Source organism: Manis javanica, chromosome 13, assembly GCF_040802235.1.
Source record: "Manis javanica isolate MJ-LG chromosome 13, MJ_LKY, whole genome shotgun sequence".
Classification (NCBI taxonomy): domain Eukaryota; kingdom Metazoa; phylum Chordata; class Mammalia; order Pholidota; family Manidae; genus Manis; species Manis javanica.
In genome coordinates this window covers 100,277,961-100,297,324 of record NC_133168.1, presented here as the reverse complement: position 1 = coordinate 100,297,324, position 19,364 = coordinate 100,277,961, and the positions used below count along the sequence as shown (strand labels likewise).

At 56.0% G+C, this 19,364-nt stretch overlaps 1 protein-coding gene across 1 annotated transcript; it reads right to left on the bottom strand.

Moving 5' to 3' along the window:
• Positions 1 to 17,307: 17,307 nt before the first annotated feature.
• LOC140845347 (ral-GDS-related protein-like) lies at positions 17,308 to 19,206 on the bottom strand. The gene is made up of 3 exons (XM_073219351.1): positions 18,708 to 19,206; positions 18,284 to 18,387; positions 17,308 to 17,824 (listed from the first exon to the last, which is right to left on the bottom strand). The coding sequence occupies exons 1-3, from the start codon at positions 18,861 to 18,863 to the stop codon at positions 17,740 to 17,742; spliced, it is 345 nt and encodes a 114-aa protein (XP_073075452.1). The 5' UTR covers positions 18,864 to 19,206; the 3' UTR covers positions 17,308 to 17,739.
• Positions 19,207 to 19,364: the final 158 nt, after the last annotated feature.

The window sequence follows — 19,364 nt, the reverse complement described above, 5'->3', positions numbered from 1 at the left end:
GGCCCACATCACAGGAGTCCACGTCAAGGGAGGGCAGGTCTCGGGCAGCCCGTGACACAGGGAAGGCCCAGCCCCGACCCCGAGAGCCCGCTCTGCTCACCGCACACATCAGGGTCAGCTGCTCGGCCACCAGGCGGGGGGGGAACTGCAGGATGGTGAGCGGCTCCTCCCTCACGGCACAGGGGGTGCTCGCGGCACAGGGGCTGGTGGGCGCTGGCCCTGCCTCTGGCTCTGCTGTGCTTGGTGCCATTCCGGTAGGTGCTATGCGCCCTGCTGCCGAGGGCTCACGGGGCTCCAGCTCGGGGCATGAGACCACTCCTGGGATGTCCCAGGGGCTCATGGCACAGGGTCTGGTGGGGTCCAGGCACGCCTCTGGCTCTCGCAGGCCTGGTGCCATTCCGACAGGTGTTCCGGGCCCCACGGCTGAGGGCTCATGGGGCTCCAGCTTGGGGCCTGGCACCGGGGCTGAGGCCACTGCTGGGACATCCTCCGGCTCTGCTGGGGCTGAAGCAGGTGACACCGGCCGTAGCTCCAGCTCAGGGGTCTCATCGAGCTCCGGGATGGACTCTAGCCTCGAAGACGGCCTTCTCTGTGTCTCTGGACCCAGCTGCATCTGCCGTAGTGCTGGAGGAGGACACAGAGGAAGGGTCACCCCGGGCCCGATTCCCCGCGCCTCCCTGCCTTGAAGGGAACCCCAGTCTGGGAAGCCCACCCTAGATGGTCCCCTAGCTGCAGCCCCTCACCTTTGAGCACGGCCACCCTGGGCTCCAGGTCCTCCTTCTTGCCCAAGTAGTGGAGGACGTGGCCCTGCAGGGTGCATGAAGGCTGGGTGCAGAGGAGGACGCTGGACGCACTCTCGGGCTCCCAGGCAACGCGCCTAGCCCGTCCCGTCCTCGGGCTGCGGGAAAGCCGGGGGGTGGCAGAGTGAGAAGCCTGGTCTTTCCAGACACTCTGCCCTCCCCTGCCTGCCCAGGCACCTGCCACCCCCCTTCCTGACCCTGCGTGTCTGTCCTGGCACCCCATGCTCTCCCGTCCTCCCGAGTAGGAAGTCCCCAGTTGTCAGCCCGCCCGTTGGAATCCAACGATGGGTGACCTGCTGGGCTCTGCTGGGCGCCCCCTGTCCCAAGCCCCAAACGTCTCCTCTGCCCATTCTGTGCACACGGGCAGCGCCCCGTCTGGTCCCAGTGAAAACTCACATTTTAAGTTCCTCCTCTGGGCCCTCATCATGCTCCCCATCATATAAGGAGGCCCTGAGGGCATCGCCTATGACGCTCGCCGGCCATGACCTGCGGATGACGCCTGAAGTGACTGCCCGACTCCCCCCGGGACGGGGTCCCAGTATTGTGTCTGCTTCCTTCACGCAGTTATGCTAAGTGTGCCCAGAGGACCTGCACCAAGTGGGTGCTGCACACCTATTGTTGCTGAAGGAAGTCCCCCCAGAACCTGTCCAGGTACCCCTCTGCTGCCCCCAGAGGCCCCTCATGTGAACTCAGTGAGGACAAGGCCCGGGCCCAGCCACAGGGAATCGCGAGCCTCTGCTCCCAAGGCTGCTTTCCATGTGCTTTTCCAAACTGAGGCCACTGACGGGTGAAGCCAAAGGCTTTTCATCAGGTGCAGAGAAGTAATAGCCCCGAAGTGGCCCAGCTTGGCCTGCAGTCCTTTCTGCAGCACCCAGTGCCTGGGGAGCCCCTCTGAGGCTCCTCCCGTGTTCCCCATGGGCACCTTAACAGGCTGATCACCATCCACCCTACCTGTCAGAGGAACAGACCACGCTCAGACACATGTGGGGACGCTCAAGACACACCGCGGGCTGTGGGCAGGGGCCCGACTGTGCCGAGGAGGGGGTGGGTGCTCACCAGGAGAGTCGCTGTCCCGTGGTCGGCTGCATGGCTTCCTTGCTAGGGCGTCTTAGCTCAGGTGCGCTCCGGCTGGGGTGCAGAGCTGGTCCCACTCGTGCCGAGCGCTTTCTCCCCTTCCTCCTCACGCGTGTCCGGGGAGCCCTGCGCCTGGGGACCTCAGTCCCATGGACAGTTGGCTCATGTTCAGGCTGAGGGGGGCAGCAGGGATATAGTCAGTGGGAAACCCAGGTACCCCCAGGATGAGGGAGGTTCGCAGCTCACCCGAGAGCCCCCAGCCCCCTGGGTGCGAGCAAGGATAGGCACGGGGTGCCCCTAGGGACGAGGTTCCAGGCCCTCTGGAGTGGGCCTGTCGGCCACTCTCGTGGGGCAGCCCTGGGAGGGCCCTTTCAGGTTGCCAGGTTTGGAATGGGGTCCTGGGGTGTAGACAGCCTGCCCCGGGTCCAGGGAGATGGAGTAGGTGAATCCATCCACCAGCTCCTCCTCGCTCCCCATGGTGGAGCTCTGCAAAGCCGGCGCCTGGTAGCCAGGATGGCTCACACTCGTGGCCTGGCCGTGGAGGCGCCCGCTCTGGGCCGCCCTGTGTTACCTCGGGGCTCCTCGGGAGACACGGACAGAGGCGGTGGAGGAGGTCACTGAGCCAGCGCCCACAGCGAGCAGCAGGACTCTCCGTCTCGGCTTCCCTGACTCCCGCGCCTTCAAAAGGCTCCACACAACAAGACCGCATGTTGCTCTGTCGAGCGCCTCCGGTCAAGTGAACAGGACTGGGGTCTGCGGCCAGGATCTGGGTTCCCTCCGTCCGGGTCACAATTCAGGTTCTACTGGGCGTGTCTTCAGTGACATCACTTCTTCAAGGGTCCATTTCCGGGGCCCCTCCCTGCATTCAGACACGCCCACATGCCCCTCTGGGCTGCTGACTGCCCACCCTCCTGGCCTTTTCCCTGCACGGCTACCCACATCTCCACCAGAGCCCTCCCCTCGCTCTTTGGCCGTGTCACCAGGGTCCCAGCTCTGAGGGGACAAGAGCTGAGCTCAGGCCTCTTTTTCGTACCAGTTCCGTGTCCCGCTGAGGCCACGGTACCTCCCAGGAGCTGCCCAACGTCCCAACCTGCGCAGGCAGGGTCATGCCAGACGTTCCTCCCTAGGGACATCCCCAGGGATACTTGGATGACCCCTCCACCTCCTGAGGGCTGGTGTCACGTGTGTGTGATGCACAGACTCGGAGATGGCAGAATGCCAGCCAGGCTTGGCACGGAGCGTGGAACACCACGCAAGTCAGGCCTGGGTTCAGGCCTTGTGATCTTGGGCAGGTCAGTCCCCCAGTAGGCCGTTTTCAGGTGTGCACCTCTAAGGGGCAGCAATGAGAGGGGATCCAGGTGTTGCCATCTACTGGCATCCACCTTCCAAAGGTCCAGGCTGCTCTCAGACTAGGTGCTTTTCAGACCAATCAGTAAATGGGTCAGAGTAGCACACTGGAAATGAGGTCTGTGCTGCCTCTGAAATGCGAGGTGGTCTACCAGGCTGCTGTGCCCTTTGTGTGTGGGGGGTGGAGGAGGGTCCAGGTACAGCACCTCATTCATCACCTTAGGAGAGCTAGGCATGCCCACGCGATAGACTTGTAGAAACTTCTCAGAGACGAAAGGCCCCTGAATTTGTGTTGCGTTTATTTCCCACCTTCTGACCCGTGACTGCTCTATCAGGGTGCTTAGACAAGTTGTACTTCCTGATCCCTGGGTCCAGTGGGCGTAGTGCCATCAGTGGGATGGGCCAGTGTGACGGCTTCTGGAAGGAAAAGGACAGGAAGGTTCCTTCTCACTAAGGGACAACCTAAGTCTGGAGATTGGACATACCTCTGAGATAGTTTTCTCTCCTTGCCGGCTGAAAGCTAACTGCCCTGCTGGTCTTTACTCACAGGAGGAGAACAGAGAGCATTTTCTTGACCAATACTTACACACTGGGTGCTTGGGGACCAAGTGATGAAGCCCCATGTGCAGCAGTGACTGCAATCTGAGACACTCCGATCACGGTGACCATCATGCACTGTCATCTCCAAGATTCATCCTTTTTCTGAGTAGGCCAAGTGAGTGACTTCAATAAGGGTCTGTGGAAATCACCACCCGACATCTTCCAAGGCCTTGGTGGTCACTCCAGTCTGTATCCTCTCCTGGAAGGCAGTACTGCTTTCAATGTATACTTTGGAGGGAGTTCTAGAGGCTTGTACCTGACCCGCCACACAGTAGGAACTCCTGGCCGGCACAGTCCCCTGTGGCTAGCAAGGAGGAAGCCGGGAGCTCTGCGTCCCTGACAGCTCGGCCCTGTGGCCTCTGACACTGAAGGAGCGGCACTGCGGGCACTTGGTAGGGGTCGGGGGTGCTGCTCGTGATACCAAGGCCCGGTCCTCGTCCCTGAGGTCAAACCACAAAACACAATGACAACGTTTTGAGGAAAGGAAAGAATAGTTTATTGACTTGCTAGCAAATGAGGGAGTGGCAGGCTCCTGCCTTAGAGAACCGCCGTCCTCCTGACACGCAAGCGGTCAGGGCTTTTCAAGGGGAAATGGTAGGAGAGAGGCTGGGCAGTCCAATCTTGGGTTCTGCGAGTCTGCTGCTGTTTTGTTCCTTCAGGTTTTTTTTCTTTGTTGTTACACTCCACACATGAGTGAGATCATTTGGTGCTTGTCTTTCTCCGCCTGGCCTATTTCACTGAGCATACTACCCTCTAGCTCCAGCTATGTTGTTGCAAATGGTAGGATTTTCTTCTTCTTCTGGCTGAGTAATATTCCATTGTGTATATGTACCACATCTTCTTTATCCATTCATCTACTGAGGGACACTTAGGTGGCTTCCATTTCATGGCTCTTGTAAATTGTGCTGCGATAAACAGGGGTGCATCTGTCTTTTTCAAACTGGGCTGCTGCATTCTTAGGGTAAATTCCGAGGAGTGGAATTGCGGGGTCGATGGTATTTCTATTTGGAGATTTTTGAGGAACCTCTATACTGCTTTCCACAGTGGTTGAACTAATTGACATTCCCACCAGCCGTGTAAGACGGTTTTAATTTGCATTTTCTGATGGTTAGCGATGCGGAGCATCTTTTCATGTGCCTGTTGGCCATCTGAATTTCTTCTTTGGAGAAGTGTCTGTTCTAATCCTGTGCCCATTTTCTAAATGGAGGATTTGCTTTTTGTCTGTTGAGGTTCGTGAGGTCTTTATATATTTTGGATGTCAACCCCTTATCGGATCTGTCATTTATGAACATATTCTCCCATACTGTAGGATGTCTTTTTGTTCTGTTGACGGTGTCCTTTGCTGTACAGAAGCTCTTCAGCTTGATATAGTCCCACTTGTTCATTTTTGCTTTTGTTTCCCTTGCCTGGGGAGAGATGTTCATGAAGAAGTTGCTCCTGTTTCTGTCCAGGAGATTTTTTCCTATGTTTTTTTCTGAGAGTTTTATGGTTTCATGACTTACATTCAGGTCTTTGACCCATTTTGACTTTCCTTTTGTGTGTGGGGTTAGACAGTGATCCAGTTTCATTCTCTTACATGTAGCTGTCTGGTTTTGCCAGCACCAGCTGTTGGAGAGGCTGTCATGTCCCCATTATAAATCCATGGCTCCTTTATCGTCTATTAATTGACCGTATATGTTTGGGTTAATATCTGGGGTAATACTACATTGTAGTAGATCTTGACCTTTTATGCAGATCTACTAAGATTTGAAGTTTGGAAGTGACATCCCCCCGGCGTCATTCTTCCTTCTCAGGATTGCTTTGGCTATTCGGGGTCTTTTGTGGTTCCCTATGAAGTTTAGAACGATTGGTTCCGGTTCGTTGAAGAATGCTGTTGGTATTTTGATAGGGTTTGCATTTGAATCTGTAGATTGCCTTAGGTAGGATTACCATTTTGACAATATTAATTCTTCGTAGGTTTCTCACAAGTATCCCAAACCTAAAGTCTTCCAAACTTAGTCCATTATCTTCCTCTGCCCACAGCTTTCTTACCAGTATCGGTACCTGTCCCCCAGCCATCCCAGGAAGAAACCTGGGAGACGGCTTCGCCTTCCATCCTGCGCATAGCGAGTCAGGCCCGGTTCCGCGGACTTTGCTCTTTCTCACCTCTGGGTCTCCTCTCAGTTCTCACCACCACACTGGGTTTCCAAGCCCTCACCGTCTCTCCCCTAAGCTGTGCAGTGGCCTCCTACTTGACCCCCAATCCTTCAGGGCCTCCCACTTAAATTCTTTCCCCTCACTACTGTAGATGACCTACCTATAAGAAAGTGATCATATTTCGCTGCTCAAAATCCTCTCTGACCCTGTATGGCCAATGAAATAGAGTCTGCACTTCTTAATAAGGTGCACGGGGCTCTTTGGCACCTTCTGCTTGTCCCTTCTCCAGGGTAAAAATAGCAAACTAAGAATATAGGCATTCTTCAGTGAGATCAGTTAAGTTCCAGAAGCCAGGAGTAACTGGCCTGGAATGCTTGAGTATTCCCCAGACAAAGGAAGGTCTCTCGGCATACCCTTGTCTTGATTGTGTTTAGTGAATCATGTCATGTGAGACTCACGTAGCCGGCTTAAAGGCCCAGCTTATTTTTTTACCTTTACCTATGTGCTCTTTCTCCTCCTCCATCCCCGTATCAAGTAATTTGCGGACTGGACAGTTCACGTAGCACGCCAGCCCAGCCATCGCAGCACAGTAAGACAGGAAAGATTCCATCTTAAAGCTAAGATTGCATTTGAAAGCCCAGGAAGTGAAGAATTAAGATTTTTAATGTCCTGCCAATGGGCTTCAACCCTGGGCAAGCTCGCTATGGATTCAGTGTGACCAAAGAAATGACAGTAAAACGTTCTTGGCGTGAAAGGGCTATACCCAACTTTATTTCCACAGTGGCAGGTCAACCCCTAACATGCCATCCAATCAGAGCGAGTCTGCATGCAGCAAGCCGGTCTCTGCCCCTGGGCCTCTCTGCCTGCACAGCCGTCCTGCAGACATCCTCTAGGCCTCTGACCTCAGCGCTGCCACCACTCCAGCCTCTGCTCTGCTCTCCTGCAGCCTCGCAGCCGTGTCACCGTGTCACCCAGAGCACTGGGTGGGAGCTCTTTTATATAGAGTCAATAGCAACCTATTGCCCACATGAGTGGTGAGCTAGCCAACTAGGCCCAGGTGAGAATCCTGGCCCCAGGAATTTTCATTTTATCCACACATAACATACCCTTTAGCGAACATACAGTAACTCAGCCCACCTTAGAGGCAGGGAAGGCAGTCTTAATTGATATGCTCCCCAACCAGGAAGCTGCTATTCTGGAGGGAATCCAAGCAGTGCATTTCTTGTGTTACGCTAATTTTGCAGAATTACCCGGTGGACTGATAAGAAACGTCATGTGTCATCTTGAGACCACTTCACAGGTCCACCCATAGCCCTTTGTCACATTCCTGAAAAATCCTTAAAAGGGGGATCCCCCAACCTTTCAATGCGCCTTTCTCTCTGAGGTAGCCCACACTCCCCTCTCTCTGAGTGTGCACTTTCTCTCCGTAAATAAAACTTTTACTCTCCTTCACTACTGTGTCTCTGCAATTCAGTTCTTTGCTGCGGCGGGGACAAGAACCCAGGAGAGCACACAAACCCTCCTAACAGGAGTCCCAGCCCAGGGGAGGGGTGGGGGAAGGGGAAGGCTGGGAGGGCGGGGGGAGAGGGGTGCGAGCATGGGAGCAGAGAGCTTGGGGAGTGTGGAAGGGAAGCCTGGAGGAGGAACTCGGAGGGGATGGCAGCTGGGGAGGGAAGCCACGGGGCCTGAGTGCTGGTGAGGCAGGGACCGTGGGTGCAGACAGAGCCGGGTGAGGGCCTCCGGAATAAAACCCCTACTGAAACTCCGTATTAGACAATTAAGCAAAGTCAGTCACATTCATTCTCTGAAGTAACATAAGCATTCTTGTGTGAGATTAATTAAAACTAAGAAGCCAGGAGTGACTTGGCCTGAAATGTTTGAAGATCCCCCACATACGAGAAGACCGCAGCATCGCCCATGTATTCAGTGTGTCCATTCAATGAGGCTGTTGTAAAATGTACCGTAGCTGCTCAAAGGCCCGGCTCATTTTCTTTAACTACCCAGATGCTGCTTTTCTTCCTCTCGCCCTAATCAGATGATGTGCAATGTAGGCAAGTAATACAGGCACGTACGCAAAATAATCTGGAAGACTGGTCAGAAACTTAAGTGTCTCTTCGAAGATAAGCATTTGGGGACCGTTTAGCAGGTCTGCATCCCTGGCCCTTTGTCTCTCACCTGCCTCTACATCCCCTAGACAGTGCATCACCCCGGGGCTCTCTTGTCCCCTCCGGGCAGGGGCAAGCCAGGAGCTCTGTCCTCTGCGTTATCTGTAAACAGAAGCCTCGCCCATGCTCTCCTTCCTTGAGTGTTTGCAAAGTTCATTCTCTGAGCCTGCGAACAAGAACACCAGCATCAGCTTCTCTGAAGAGCCCGAAGACGGGGAGCCCCCAGAGCCCGTGCCGGGGTGCAGAGGAGCGCACCAGGGGCCAGACGGCCCTGCCACCTCCCCAGCACACGCCGGGTGGAGAAGGTGCGCTGCAGCCCACAGTCAGGGTGGCCACGCGGCCGTGTGAGCCTGGTGTCCCTGCACCAGCGGTCTAGGCCGTAACGCGCTTGGGGCCCCTGCACAGACCCGGGGCAGGACGGACCGCTGGCCCAATGACCACCCAGCAGGCCCAGGGCTGCTGCTTTGCTTCTGGGCCCAGCGCTCTTCTGTGTCAGGTTGAGGCTGGTGGGCCATGCAGGATGTCAGGTCTGACCTGGGCCCCTGCCCTGCCAGGGGCCCGTGTGCCCTCCTCCTGCCCAAACCTCCCTCCGTATGTGGCCGGGGAGCCTGAGGTCATCCCTGGGACCACCGTGCAGGCAGATGGCTCTGAGGATGCTCTGGGCAGGACCAGGGAAAGGAGGGTGGCCTGGGTGTCCCGATTTTACCTCCTGTCACCTGGTCACCTGAGGCTGTCAGGAAGGCCCACGTCCGTTTCCCCAGTGCCCAGTCTGGGGCTCCACCTGCAGCATAAGGCCTGGAGACTGTCTCCAGCCTGGAGCCCCCCAAAGGGGTGTTTGTGCTGATCCTGGAACTCCCCTCCAGGCCAGGCCTCCCTTCCTGGGAGGGTGAACACATCCTGAGAGCCCTGGGGGAGCGTGTGGGGAGAATCAGAGCCAAGTGCCTCCGCTCAGCCTCCCCAGCCTGTTGTCATAGATTTCAGGCCACTCAGCCAGGACCCAGGAGCAGGACACCAGGGGCCTCACACCAGCGTGGCCTGGGGATGGGCAGCTGAGGGGCACCGTTGGGGAGGACTGGGGACCTGGGAGCTTTGAGGGGTGCTGTGAGGTGTGAAGTGTGGAGAAATTGGGCTCAGAGAAAGTCCCCACAATGGAAGGCATGCACCTCTTGGAGGTGCTTTGACAGACCAAGTTCCACATTTTTTGCAACGGAATTTCTGGAATGTGTGGGGCAGCTGTATCTCATCAAATGGGACAGTGCTAGACTGGTGGCCTGCAGCCCTGGGATCTACTTGGGTTACATGTACATTGGTGTCCCAGACGTGAGGAGACACCCGGGGGCTTCTAATCAGTAGATTTTCATGTCTGATCATAATCTATAGGTGACAGGCAGTAAGGCCCAGGTTCTTTTTGGGCAGCCCTCCCCAGTGCTGCCAAGGTGTGCCCGCCTGGGGCTTAGAGCGCTCCGCTCTTCCTGAGCACCTTATGGGGGAGGACGGAGGATGGAGGGCAACCTGGCATACACGGTTCGGGACCTCCCTGGGTCAGAGAGTTTGAGGGCCGGGGTGGGTTGGGGGGCACACGATGTCTGCCTGTGGGGCAGAGCTGTGAGAAGAAAGAGCAGGGTGGGGGCAGTCCTCTCACTGACTGCATCCCACCTGCACAGGGGTGACCCCCAGGGACAACATCCACATCACACTGCCCTCAGGGAGGCTAGTTCTTTTTTTTTTTTATTATTAAGGTATTAGTGACATACACTCTTATGAAGGTTTCACATGAAAATACAGTGGGGGTCTGCAAGGGCCAGGGCCTCCCCTCCTCCGGTGGCCAGCTGCCCCTCTGGCCAGCAGGCCTCCCCTGAAGGGAGGGCCCGGGGCTGTGTCCATACACTGGGCACCCAGAGGATCTGCCCACTGCAGCGGAGGAGGGACAGGCTCCTGACGTCCCTGTCCCTGGAGCAGCAGCTGCGGGCATCGATGCTGCTGGCAGCCTCGGCCACATGGCTTCTCTGTGGGTTCGATGACGGGCTGTGCCCAGAGCCCCGTGCCTGGGCCCAGAGCAGCCCTCCCCCTGTGCTGCCACGTTTTGTATCCTGCATCTTTGCTGAATTCAGGTATTAGTTCTCGTAGTGTTGGAGTGGATTCTTTAGGGTTTTCTATGTACGATATCATGTCATCTGCAGACAGGCACAGTTTGACTCCCTTAGCGGTCTGGATGCCTTTTATTTCTTTGCGCTTTCTGATTGCTGTGCCAAGGACCTGCAGTACTGTGTTGGTGAAAAGTGGGGAGGGTGGGCATCCCTGTCTTGTTTCGGATCTCAGAGGAAAGGCTCTCGGCTTCTCGCTGTCACTATGATGTTGGCTGTGGGCTTGTCATCTATGGCCTTTATTATGTTGAGGTGCTTGCCCTCTGTGCCCATTTTGTTGAGAGTTTTTATCATGAATAGGTGTTGGATTTTGTCGAATGCTTTCTTGGCATCCATGGAGATGATCATCTGGTTTTTGGCCTTCTTTCTGTTGATATGGATGATGATGGTGGGTTTTCTAATATTGTACCAATCCTTGCTTCCCCGCAATAAATCCTACTTGATCATGATGGATGATCCTTTTGATGTATTTTTGAATTCGTTTTGCTAATATTTCGTTGAGTATTTTTGCATCTATGTTCATCAGGGATGTTGGTCTGTAACTTTCTATTTTTGTGGTGTCCCTGCCTGGTTTTTGGTATGAGGATGATGCTGGCCTCATAGAATGCGTTTGGAAGTATTTCTTCCTTTTCTACATTTTGGAAAACTTTAAGGAGGATAGTTATTAGGTCTTCACTAAATGATAAAATTCCGTGGTGAAGCCCTCTATTCCAGAGGTTTTGTTCTTATGTACTTTTATTATTACAAGTTCCATTTTTTGCTAGTAATTGGTCTGTTCAGATCTTCTGTTTCTTTGTGCGTCAGCCTTGGAAGGTTGTATTTTTGTAGAAAGTTGTCCATTTCTCCTAGGTTATCCAGTTTGTTAGCATATAATTTTTCATAGTATTCTCTAATACCTCTTTGTATCTCTGTGGTGTCCGTAGTAATTTTTCCTTTCTCATTTTTGATTCTGTTTATGGTTGTCGACTCTTTTTTTCTTGATAAGTCTGGCTAGGGGTTTATCTATTTTGTTTATGTTCTCCAAGAACCAGCTCCTGCTTTCATTGATTCTTTCTATTGTTCTTTTTTTCTCGATTTTATTTATTTCTGCTCTAATCTTTATTATGTCCCTCCGTCTACTGACTTTGGGCCTCATGTGTTCTTCTTTTTCTAGTTTGGTTAATTGTGGTTTTAGGCTGTTCATATTGGATTGTTCTTGTTTCCTGAGGTAGGCCTGTATTGCCATGTACTTCCCTCTTACAGCGGCTTGTCTGTGTCCCACAGGTTTTGTGTTGTTGAATTATTGTTGTCATTTGTGTCCATATATTGCTTGATCTCTGGTTTTATTTGGTCATTGATCCGTTGGTAATTTAGAAGCATGTTGTTAAGTCTCCATGTGTGTGTAGGCTTTTTCACTTTCTTTGCGTAATTAATTTCTAGTTTCATACCCTTGTTGTGTGAGAAGCTGGTTCGGACAATTTCAATCTTTTTGAATTTACTGAGGCTCTTTTTGTGGCCTAGTATATGATCTGTTCTGGAATATGTTCCATGTGCCGCACTTGAGAAGAATGTGTATCCTGTTGCTTTTGGGTGGAGAGTTCTGTAGACGTCCAGTAGGTCCATCTGTTCTAATGTGTTGTTCAATGGCTCTGTCTCCTTATGTTCTGTCTGGGGGATCTGTCCCTTGGAGTGAGTGGACTGTTGAGGTCTCCTAAATGAATGCATTGCATTCTAGTTCCCCTTTGAATCGTGTGAGTATTTGTTTCACATATGTAAGTGATACTGTGTTGGGTGCATAGATATTTATAATGCTTATATCCTCTTGTTGGATTGACCCCTTTATCATCACGCAATGTCCTTCTTTGTCTCTTGTGACTTTCTTTGTTTTGAATTCTATTTTGTCTGATAAAAGTACTGCAACCCCTGCTTTTTTCTCCCTGTTAGTTGCTTGAAATATCTTTTCCATCCCTTCACTTTTAGTCTTTGTATGTCTTTGGGTTTGAAGTGAGTCTCTTGTAGGCCGCATATAGTTGGGTCTTGTTTTTTTATTCATTCAGTGACTCTGTGTGTTCTGATTGGTGCATTCAGACCACTTACATTGAGGGTGGTTATCCGCAGGTATGTCCTTACTGCCATTGCAGGCTCTAGGTGTGTGGTTACCAAAGGTTCAAGGGTAACTTCCTTACTAAGAGCCTAACTTAACTCACTCAGTATGCTACCACAGACACAATCTAAAGGTTTTTCTCCCCCTCCCCCTTTTTCCTCCTCCATTCTTTATATGTTAGGTATCATATTCTGGACTCTCTGTCTGTCCCTTTTTATTACCTCTGGTGACAGTCATTTAGCCCTGGGAACACTTCCATCTGTAGCAGTCCCTCCAAAATACACTGTAGGGATGGTTTGTGGGAGCTAAATTCTCTTAGCTTTTGCTTATCCGAAAATTGTTGAATCCCTCCTTCAAGTTTACATGATAATGTTGCCGGATCAAGTCTTCTCGGTTTTAGGCCCTTCTGCTGCATTGCATTAAGTATACCATGCACACCCTTCTGGCCTGTGAGGTTTGTGCTGAGAAGTCTGATGACAGCCTGATGGGTTTTCCTTTGTATGTGATCTAATTTCTCTCTCTGGCTGCTTTTAAGAGTCTGTCGTTAACCGTGATCTTTGCCATTTTAATTATCATATGTCTTGGTGTTATCCTCCTTTATCCCCCTTGGGTCCCTTGTGTTGGGAGATCTGTGCACCTCCATTGCCTCAGAGACTGTGTCCTTCCCGAGATTGGGGAAGTTTTCAGCAATTACCTCCTGAAAGGCACTTTCCACCCGTTTTTCTCTCTTCTTCTTCTTCTGCTGCCCCTGTAATACGAATATTGTTCCGTGTGCACGGGTCACACATTTCTCTCAGTATTCTCTCATTCCTGGAGATCGTTTTTTCTCTCTGTTCCTCAGCTTCTTTGAATTCCTCTTCCCTAATTTCTCTTTGACTTATCATCTCCTCCACCGTATCCAACCTGCTTTTAATACCCTCCATTGTGCTCTTCAACGATTGGATCTCCTTCCTAAATTCGTTGCTGAGTTCTTGAATATTCTTCTGTACCTCCATGAGCATGTTTATGATTTTTATTTTGAAATCTCTTTCAGGAAGATTTATTAATTCAGTCTCACTCGATCCTTTCTCTGGTGTTGAGAGTTTGCTTTGAACGAGGTTCTTTTGAGGTTTCATGTTTGTATGTGGCGGGGGTCGCAGGGGAGTGGTGCTGGTGCCTTGGGGGAGGACAGAGCTGTTTCCTGTTTCCCGGCTGCTATCCCTGCCTCCACGGCCAGAACCAGTGGCCGCACACACAGGTGTCAGCCTCTGTGCTTTGTGTTTGTAGCTGCTGTAGGCGGGACGTCCCTCTGGCTGGCCTGATGCCAGGGCAGGGGCAGCCGGTTTGCGAGCCAGGTACAGTCTAGCCCGGAGGAAGACACAGCAGGCTGCATATCAGCGTGGGGGTCCTCGGAGCTGCGTGGCCAGCCAGGGGGATGTAGCGCCTGAAGATCGTTTTGAGTTCCCAGGTTGCTGGGCAGAGTGCACCCGCCCAGTTCTGTCTACCTGTCCTTTCTCCTGAGCAGTAAGCTCTGTGCAGTCCTTGCCCCTTCAGCAGCCGTCATGGTTTGAGGAAGGTTTTGAGACTGCCCGCCCAGAGCAGCCGGATATGAGTCCCTGTTCTCCACAAGCAGCGGGAATCTCCATCTCTGCAGGTATTCCAGCCCCGCTAATCAGCAGAGCACCATGCAATGTAGGTTTGTGCTCCGAAGAGATCTGCAGGGCTGGGTGTTCAGCAGTGCCAGGCCTCCACTCCGTCCCTGGTCTGTGTCTCTTCCTCCCGCCGATGCGCGGGGGTGGGGGAAGGGCTCGAGTCCCGCCGGGTCACAGCTCTGGAACCTTACCCTCTTCCGCGAGGTCTGCTCTTTTCCCCAGGTCTGTGCAGTCTGCGCAGCCTTCTTTCCTGTTACTCTTTCAGGCTGAGTTGTATGAATCATCTTTTCATATTATATGTGGTTTTGGGAGGAGGTCTCAGGCTCACCTCTCACCCCGCCGTCTTTAATCCCTAGGGAGTCTATTTCTCAGGGATGAGGGGTGGAAGTTGCACAGGGGGTGCCCCTGGGAGCATGCCCTGGAATCTGTGGCGGTCGGCCACCCCTGCATCCTCAGATGCCTCCTCTGGGCACCCAGCGGGTGGTGGTTCCGTGCAGCACTGCGCCGTGTCTGTGTCCATCCCGGGAATGTCCAGGCCTGGTAAGTGCGGCCCCACCTTTTCCTGGAACCGTGTGGCTACAACTCGGTGGCTGATGGCACCCAGGCAGCAGGTGGTGTTGACAATACGGGAGGCCACGTGCACAAGTGGTGACACCCTCCGCGTGGTGGGGCAGCTCGCCTCTGTCCAACGGGCCACGAGCAGAGGGGACGACCCAGCAGGAAGGAGGCCAGATTGGCCGCAGCTACGTACGGGTCCTTGGGGTGCAGCGGCAGCCTGGGGAGCTGCCCGGGTCTGCCGACCGACGGAGGAGGTGCCAGAGGACCTGCCGCAGCAGAGGCTGAGGATGAGCAGGGGCAGGAAGAGGAGCAGGAAGCAGGCTAGGGCCTGGGAGTGCCGGGTGCCGCCTGCCCGAAGGGGGAGCTCTCGTCCGCACGCAGCCAGGGCACCACCAGGGCTGCGGGCCCGAGGACGGCAGCTGCAGGGCCACACAGGTGCACAGAAGAGGCAGGTTATCCCGGGTTCCCCCCGTTATCCTGCTTGCACCCCGTCCCCACTGCCCTCTGGGCCCCTGGTCCTGCACAGAGGGTCCTGTCAATCACAAGCACCCGGGGCGTCCCTGTCACGGGAAGTCTCCTGAGCGTCACCTAGTCACAGAGGAGGAGGCTGAGACCCAGAGGGGGAGGGGAACCACCCTTCAGTCTGGCAGGACTGGTCGGCCGTGGAGCTGGGATCCCAGACCCACCCACCTGTCTTTAGGACGCCCCCACACCCCATGTGGCCCGAAGCTTCCCTGAGGCCGTGGAGCAGCCCACCCCCTGCCGATCGCCCCCGCCCAGAATACTCACCTGGCCCTGGCCAGGAAGTTTAAACCTTGTGGCACATGAAGAACTGCAACAGCCTCTTTATGCTGACCCTCTGGCGTGGGGGCTCCACGTGGCAGGACAGGTTGTAGCTGCAGGACAGAGGGACACCTGTGAGCCCCTGGAGCCACACGTCAGGGTCCCTTCTCCCAGAGCCTGCGGGCAGCTACAGCCCACGCCTGACCTCTGCCGGCCTCACCTCTGGTCCTTATTCAGGGGCTCCATGGCCTGGAAAAAGGACAGGAAGTTGTCCTCAGGATCTAGGTCATACCACATGGCCACGCGCCTGTAGATCATGATCTCATCGAGGACACAAGTGACCTGGGGCAGCGGAAGGACAGGATGCAGACGAAGAGGGGCGTGAGGAGTGGGGCACTGGGATGGTCCCCGATCTTTGCGCACACAGGAACCCGCCTTCCCTCCAATGCCATCCAGCCCTGCCTGTTCCCACTGTTGGGTCTCCAGCTCCTCCTCCAGGAAGGAGCCTTGGTGCCACCCCCACCCCCCACCTGACAGAGCCTTTAGTGTCTTCAGCTCTGCGTGCCTTCACTCGCCCAAGCACATCAGACCCAGGGGATTGGGTGGACAAGGTCCTACACAGGGGGTCTGGACCCCATCCCTCACCTTTGGAGGCACTGTGCTCAACACTCTCACCCTCGTCGCATCACCCTGGAATGCAGGAAGGCACCCAAAGTGCATCGGAAACAGCCCCCTGAGCCCAGAACGAGGCCAGAACGTCCCCACCCTTTCCCAAGCTGGAGGACCTCCAGGGCCCTCCAAGGGGCAGGCCTGCCCAGAAAAAGCACCCGGACCTGGCCCGGGATCGGGGCTACCAAGAGGCGGGGAGGGGACTGGGGAGATGAGGCCAAGCTTCCCACGCAACTCTCCGTGATGGCAGGCAGGGAGACGGGGCCTCAGGCGGGCAGGCACTGCCAGCCCCCTGATGTGCTTCCTCCCCTGAAGGAGCAGCATGCCTCCCCCTGGGCAGGGCCTGAGGCGGAGGACAGTCCTGCCCAGATGCTGCCCCTCTAGCCCTCAGCCCCGCCTGCCCTGGGACCAGGACCGGGTCTTAGGCTGGTCCTTCTGGCAGTCGTCTCCAAGAAGCCCAGGTCCTGTGGTGGAAGGAGGGGGGACTCAGAAGGGGGGCAGACTGACGCTGAAAGCTACGGGCTCCCTGGGGGCTCTCTCCTCCCCAAAGCTCACCGTCCTACGCCCCTTTGCCCCGCTGGGCTCACTCCCATCCTCATCATGGTCCACATGTTTCTCTGCGAGAGCATTCAGGAACAATCGGAGGAAGGGGACCATGCCCTGTGCCACGGGGGTGGGGAGGTGATGAGTCCCCGCCTACCTCAGGGGCGCCCACAGAGCTTCTCCTGAACCCCACACCCGCAGCCCCAGCTCCCTTGGACCACCTGTGCTGCCTCCCTCCCCTCCCTTCACCCTGCGCTCCTCTCCCGGTCCCTCCCAGGGCTGGGTTTTGGCCAATCCCAGGACCTGTGGTCCCTGCACCTGTCCTCCAACTTCTCCCCATACCCAGCTGCTCTCGCCCTCCTGGTAACCCCAGTGCTGGCAGCTCAGGGCTCGTGGCACCAGGAGCAGGTGCAGGATCGCCCCCACCGCCCATGACCCTGGCCGCACCAATCTCACCTGTGCCTTCCCATCCTGGGATCTGTAGGGGGCCTGCTGCCGTTGCCTCATCGTGGACTTCACCTCCTGCAAGGTCCAGGACACTCAGGTGCTCGTGCTCCCCTCCCACGCGGCCTCCCACCACCAGGCCTTGGTTGATGGATGCCTGGCGCGCGTCCCCTGGCTCCTATGCTGTCCCCACCTCCAGCAGGCTCTCAGCCTAGAGCGACCCCAGCTCCGGCACACACTCATCCTCTCTTGTGTGTTCTTGGGCTGCGGCCAGCCGCCCTGAGAGGCTTCCTCACCTGCAGAGTGTGTGGGGAGGTCCCTGCCTCCCAGGGTGCCCTAAGCACCCACTGTCACCTGGCTATCACCACGGCTCCCCTCACACGACAAGGTGGGATGGGCACCAAGCTGAAGCCCGTCTTGTGCTCCCTGGACCCCGCTCACCTGGCAGGTCCGCACCCCAGGGTAACGGTCTGAGGGGACCCAGGGAGAGGCCGACCTTGCTCAGCCACAGGCCTCACCCCTGCTGCCAACCCCACGCCAGCCACAGCCCTGACCCGGGCCCTGTCCTCTGGGTCCTCACTGGATGCCAGGCCCCCAGTCAAGTGGGGCCAGGGAGGGAGACAGACGAGGCCCTTGGGGGCCTGGGGGACCCTACTTCCCCCATCAGCTCCCCCCTCTCACCCTGCACACCTCGAGTCTGCCCCAAGGCTGGGCCCCCGCACGGCCGAGGACTTGCCCCAAGGACCCCTCCCTTCCAGACCTCTAGCCTCCATTTACCTCTAGGAGCTGCTTCCTGTTAAGCCCCTTTTCCCTCTTTTGAAGTTGTTTATATGTCCTCTTGCTCTTCCTAAGGGGCGGGGAGAGGGCGAGGGAGACACACGGCTGGAGGTGGAGAGCTTTCCTGGGGATCCACTAGCCTGCAGGAGGCTTTCCACCACAGCCCTGAGCCCTGGGGACTCCGTGGCCTGGGGAGGGGGCTGCGTGTTTCCACCCAGGGTCTCCATTCCCAGTTCTCCCGGGGGCGAATCTGCTTTGGGCCAGGTCGCTGTCCTTGGGGCAGAGACCTCCTGCTGCAGAACGCATGCTCGAGATCTCCAGTTGGCTTCACCCCACAGCTGACATTGCAGGAAACTGATTCCTCCAGGGGTATCGCTGCCCTAACCCACAGGGGCTCCAAGAGCCCGCCATCCCTGTCCCTAGGGTCTGCCGCCTCCCAGAAAGTCCCAGCCAACTGAGGGGACACTGCCAGACCTAGGGGTATCCCTGTCCCCTCAGGTGCCCTGGTCCCGGGGACAGGACTACCCACCAGGAAACATGTCCCCAGGTGCTGTCCAGGCGCCGTACAGCAGGGCTCCGCAGGGCCACGACAATGGCGTGGAGGGATTCGAAATTTTTGAGGGCCAGACATTCCTGGGAGAGAAGACAGAGCTGAAAGCGTGGCCTGCTTCTCTGCTCTGTCCCCACATGAACGCCTGTCCTTAAGCCCAGCACACCTGGTACCTGGTGAGCAGCCCTCCTGGGTGGAGGGCTGTAGCTCAACCCAAGGAAGGGGCCAGGGATGGATGCCCCCCCGCCCCCTGGGGCCTGCGAGTCCAGATCAGCACGCCCCTGGCAGGAGGGCCCAGGGACCTTGCAGGGCAGACCGCAGGCACTCATCATGAGAGTTGGGGAAGTTGGGGAGCAGGTCCCAAGACGCCAGGATGGACCCCGGGGGCCGTCCCATGACTCACCTTGGCCACCTGGATCCAGAACTCCACCACTCGGGCCCTGTCCCGGGCCGTCATGCTCGGGGTCCCGAGGCAGGAGGTGGTGACCAAATTAGCCGTGGCACAAAAATGCCGGATGATCTGAAGGATGCTGCGGTCCAGGCCCTCCATGCCTCCCATCTGTTGCTGGTGCCAGTAATAGGCCTTGTATTCCGAATTTCCCACCCTGATGAACAGCTCCTGGGGATGACAAGGGGTGTCATCCAGCTGTGCCCCTGGTGCCCCTGTGCCAGGCAGCCACCGGTTGGAGCTGGAGCCTAGGCAGCTGGGGGTGTGCTGTGAGGCTTGTGGCCATCCAGGCTTTGAAGCCCGTCCACTGAGGCGCCCAGGACCGGATGCACAGGACCCCACAGTGGTGGGGAACGAAGGGGCTGTGCTCGCAGACACCCTTGCTCACCCCCTCCCTGCAGCACAAGGCAGCTCAGCCTGACATCCTGGGGCATCAGCCTCCCATTCTGCCACCCTGGGGATCCCGGTACCCACTCAGGTGCAGTTTCCCCCAAAACAACTCCACCCAGGGCCTTTGGTGGTGTCAGTGTCTCCCACGCCGTCAGGTCCATGGCAGGGGCCTCTGAAGTGCCGAGGCTGTGGAGGCCTGCCAGGCCAATGGCCCGAGGACCT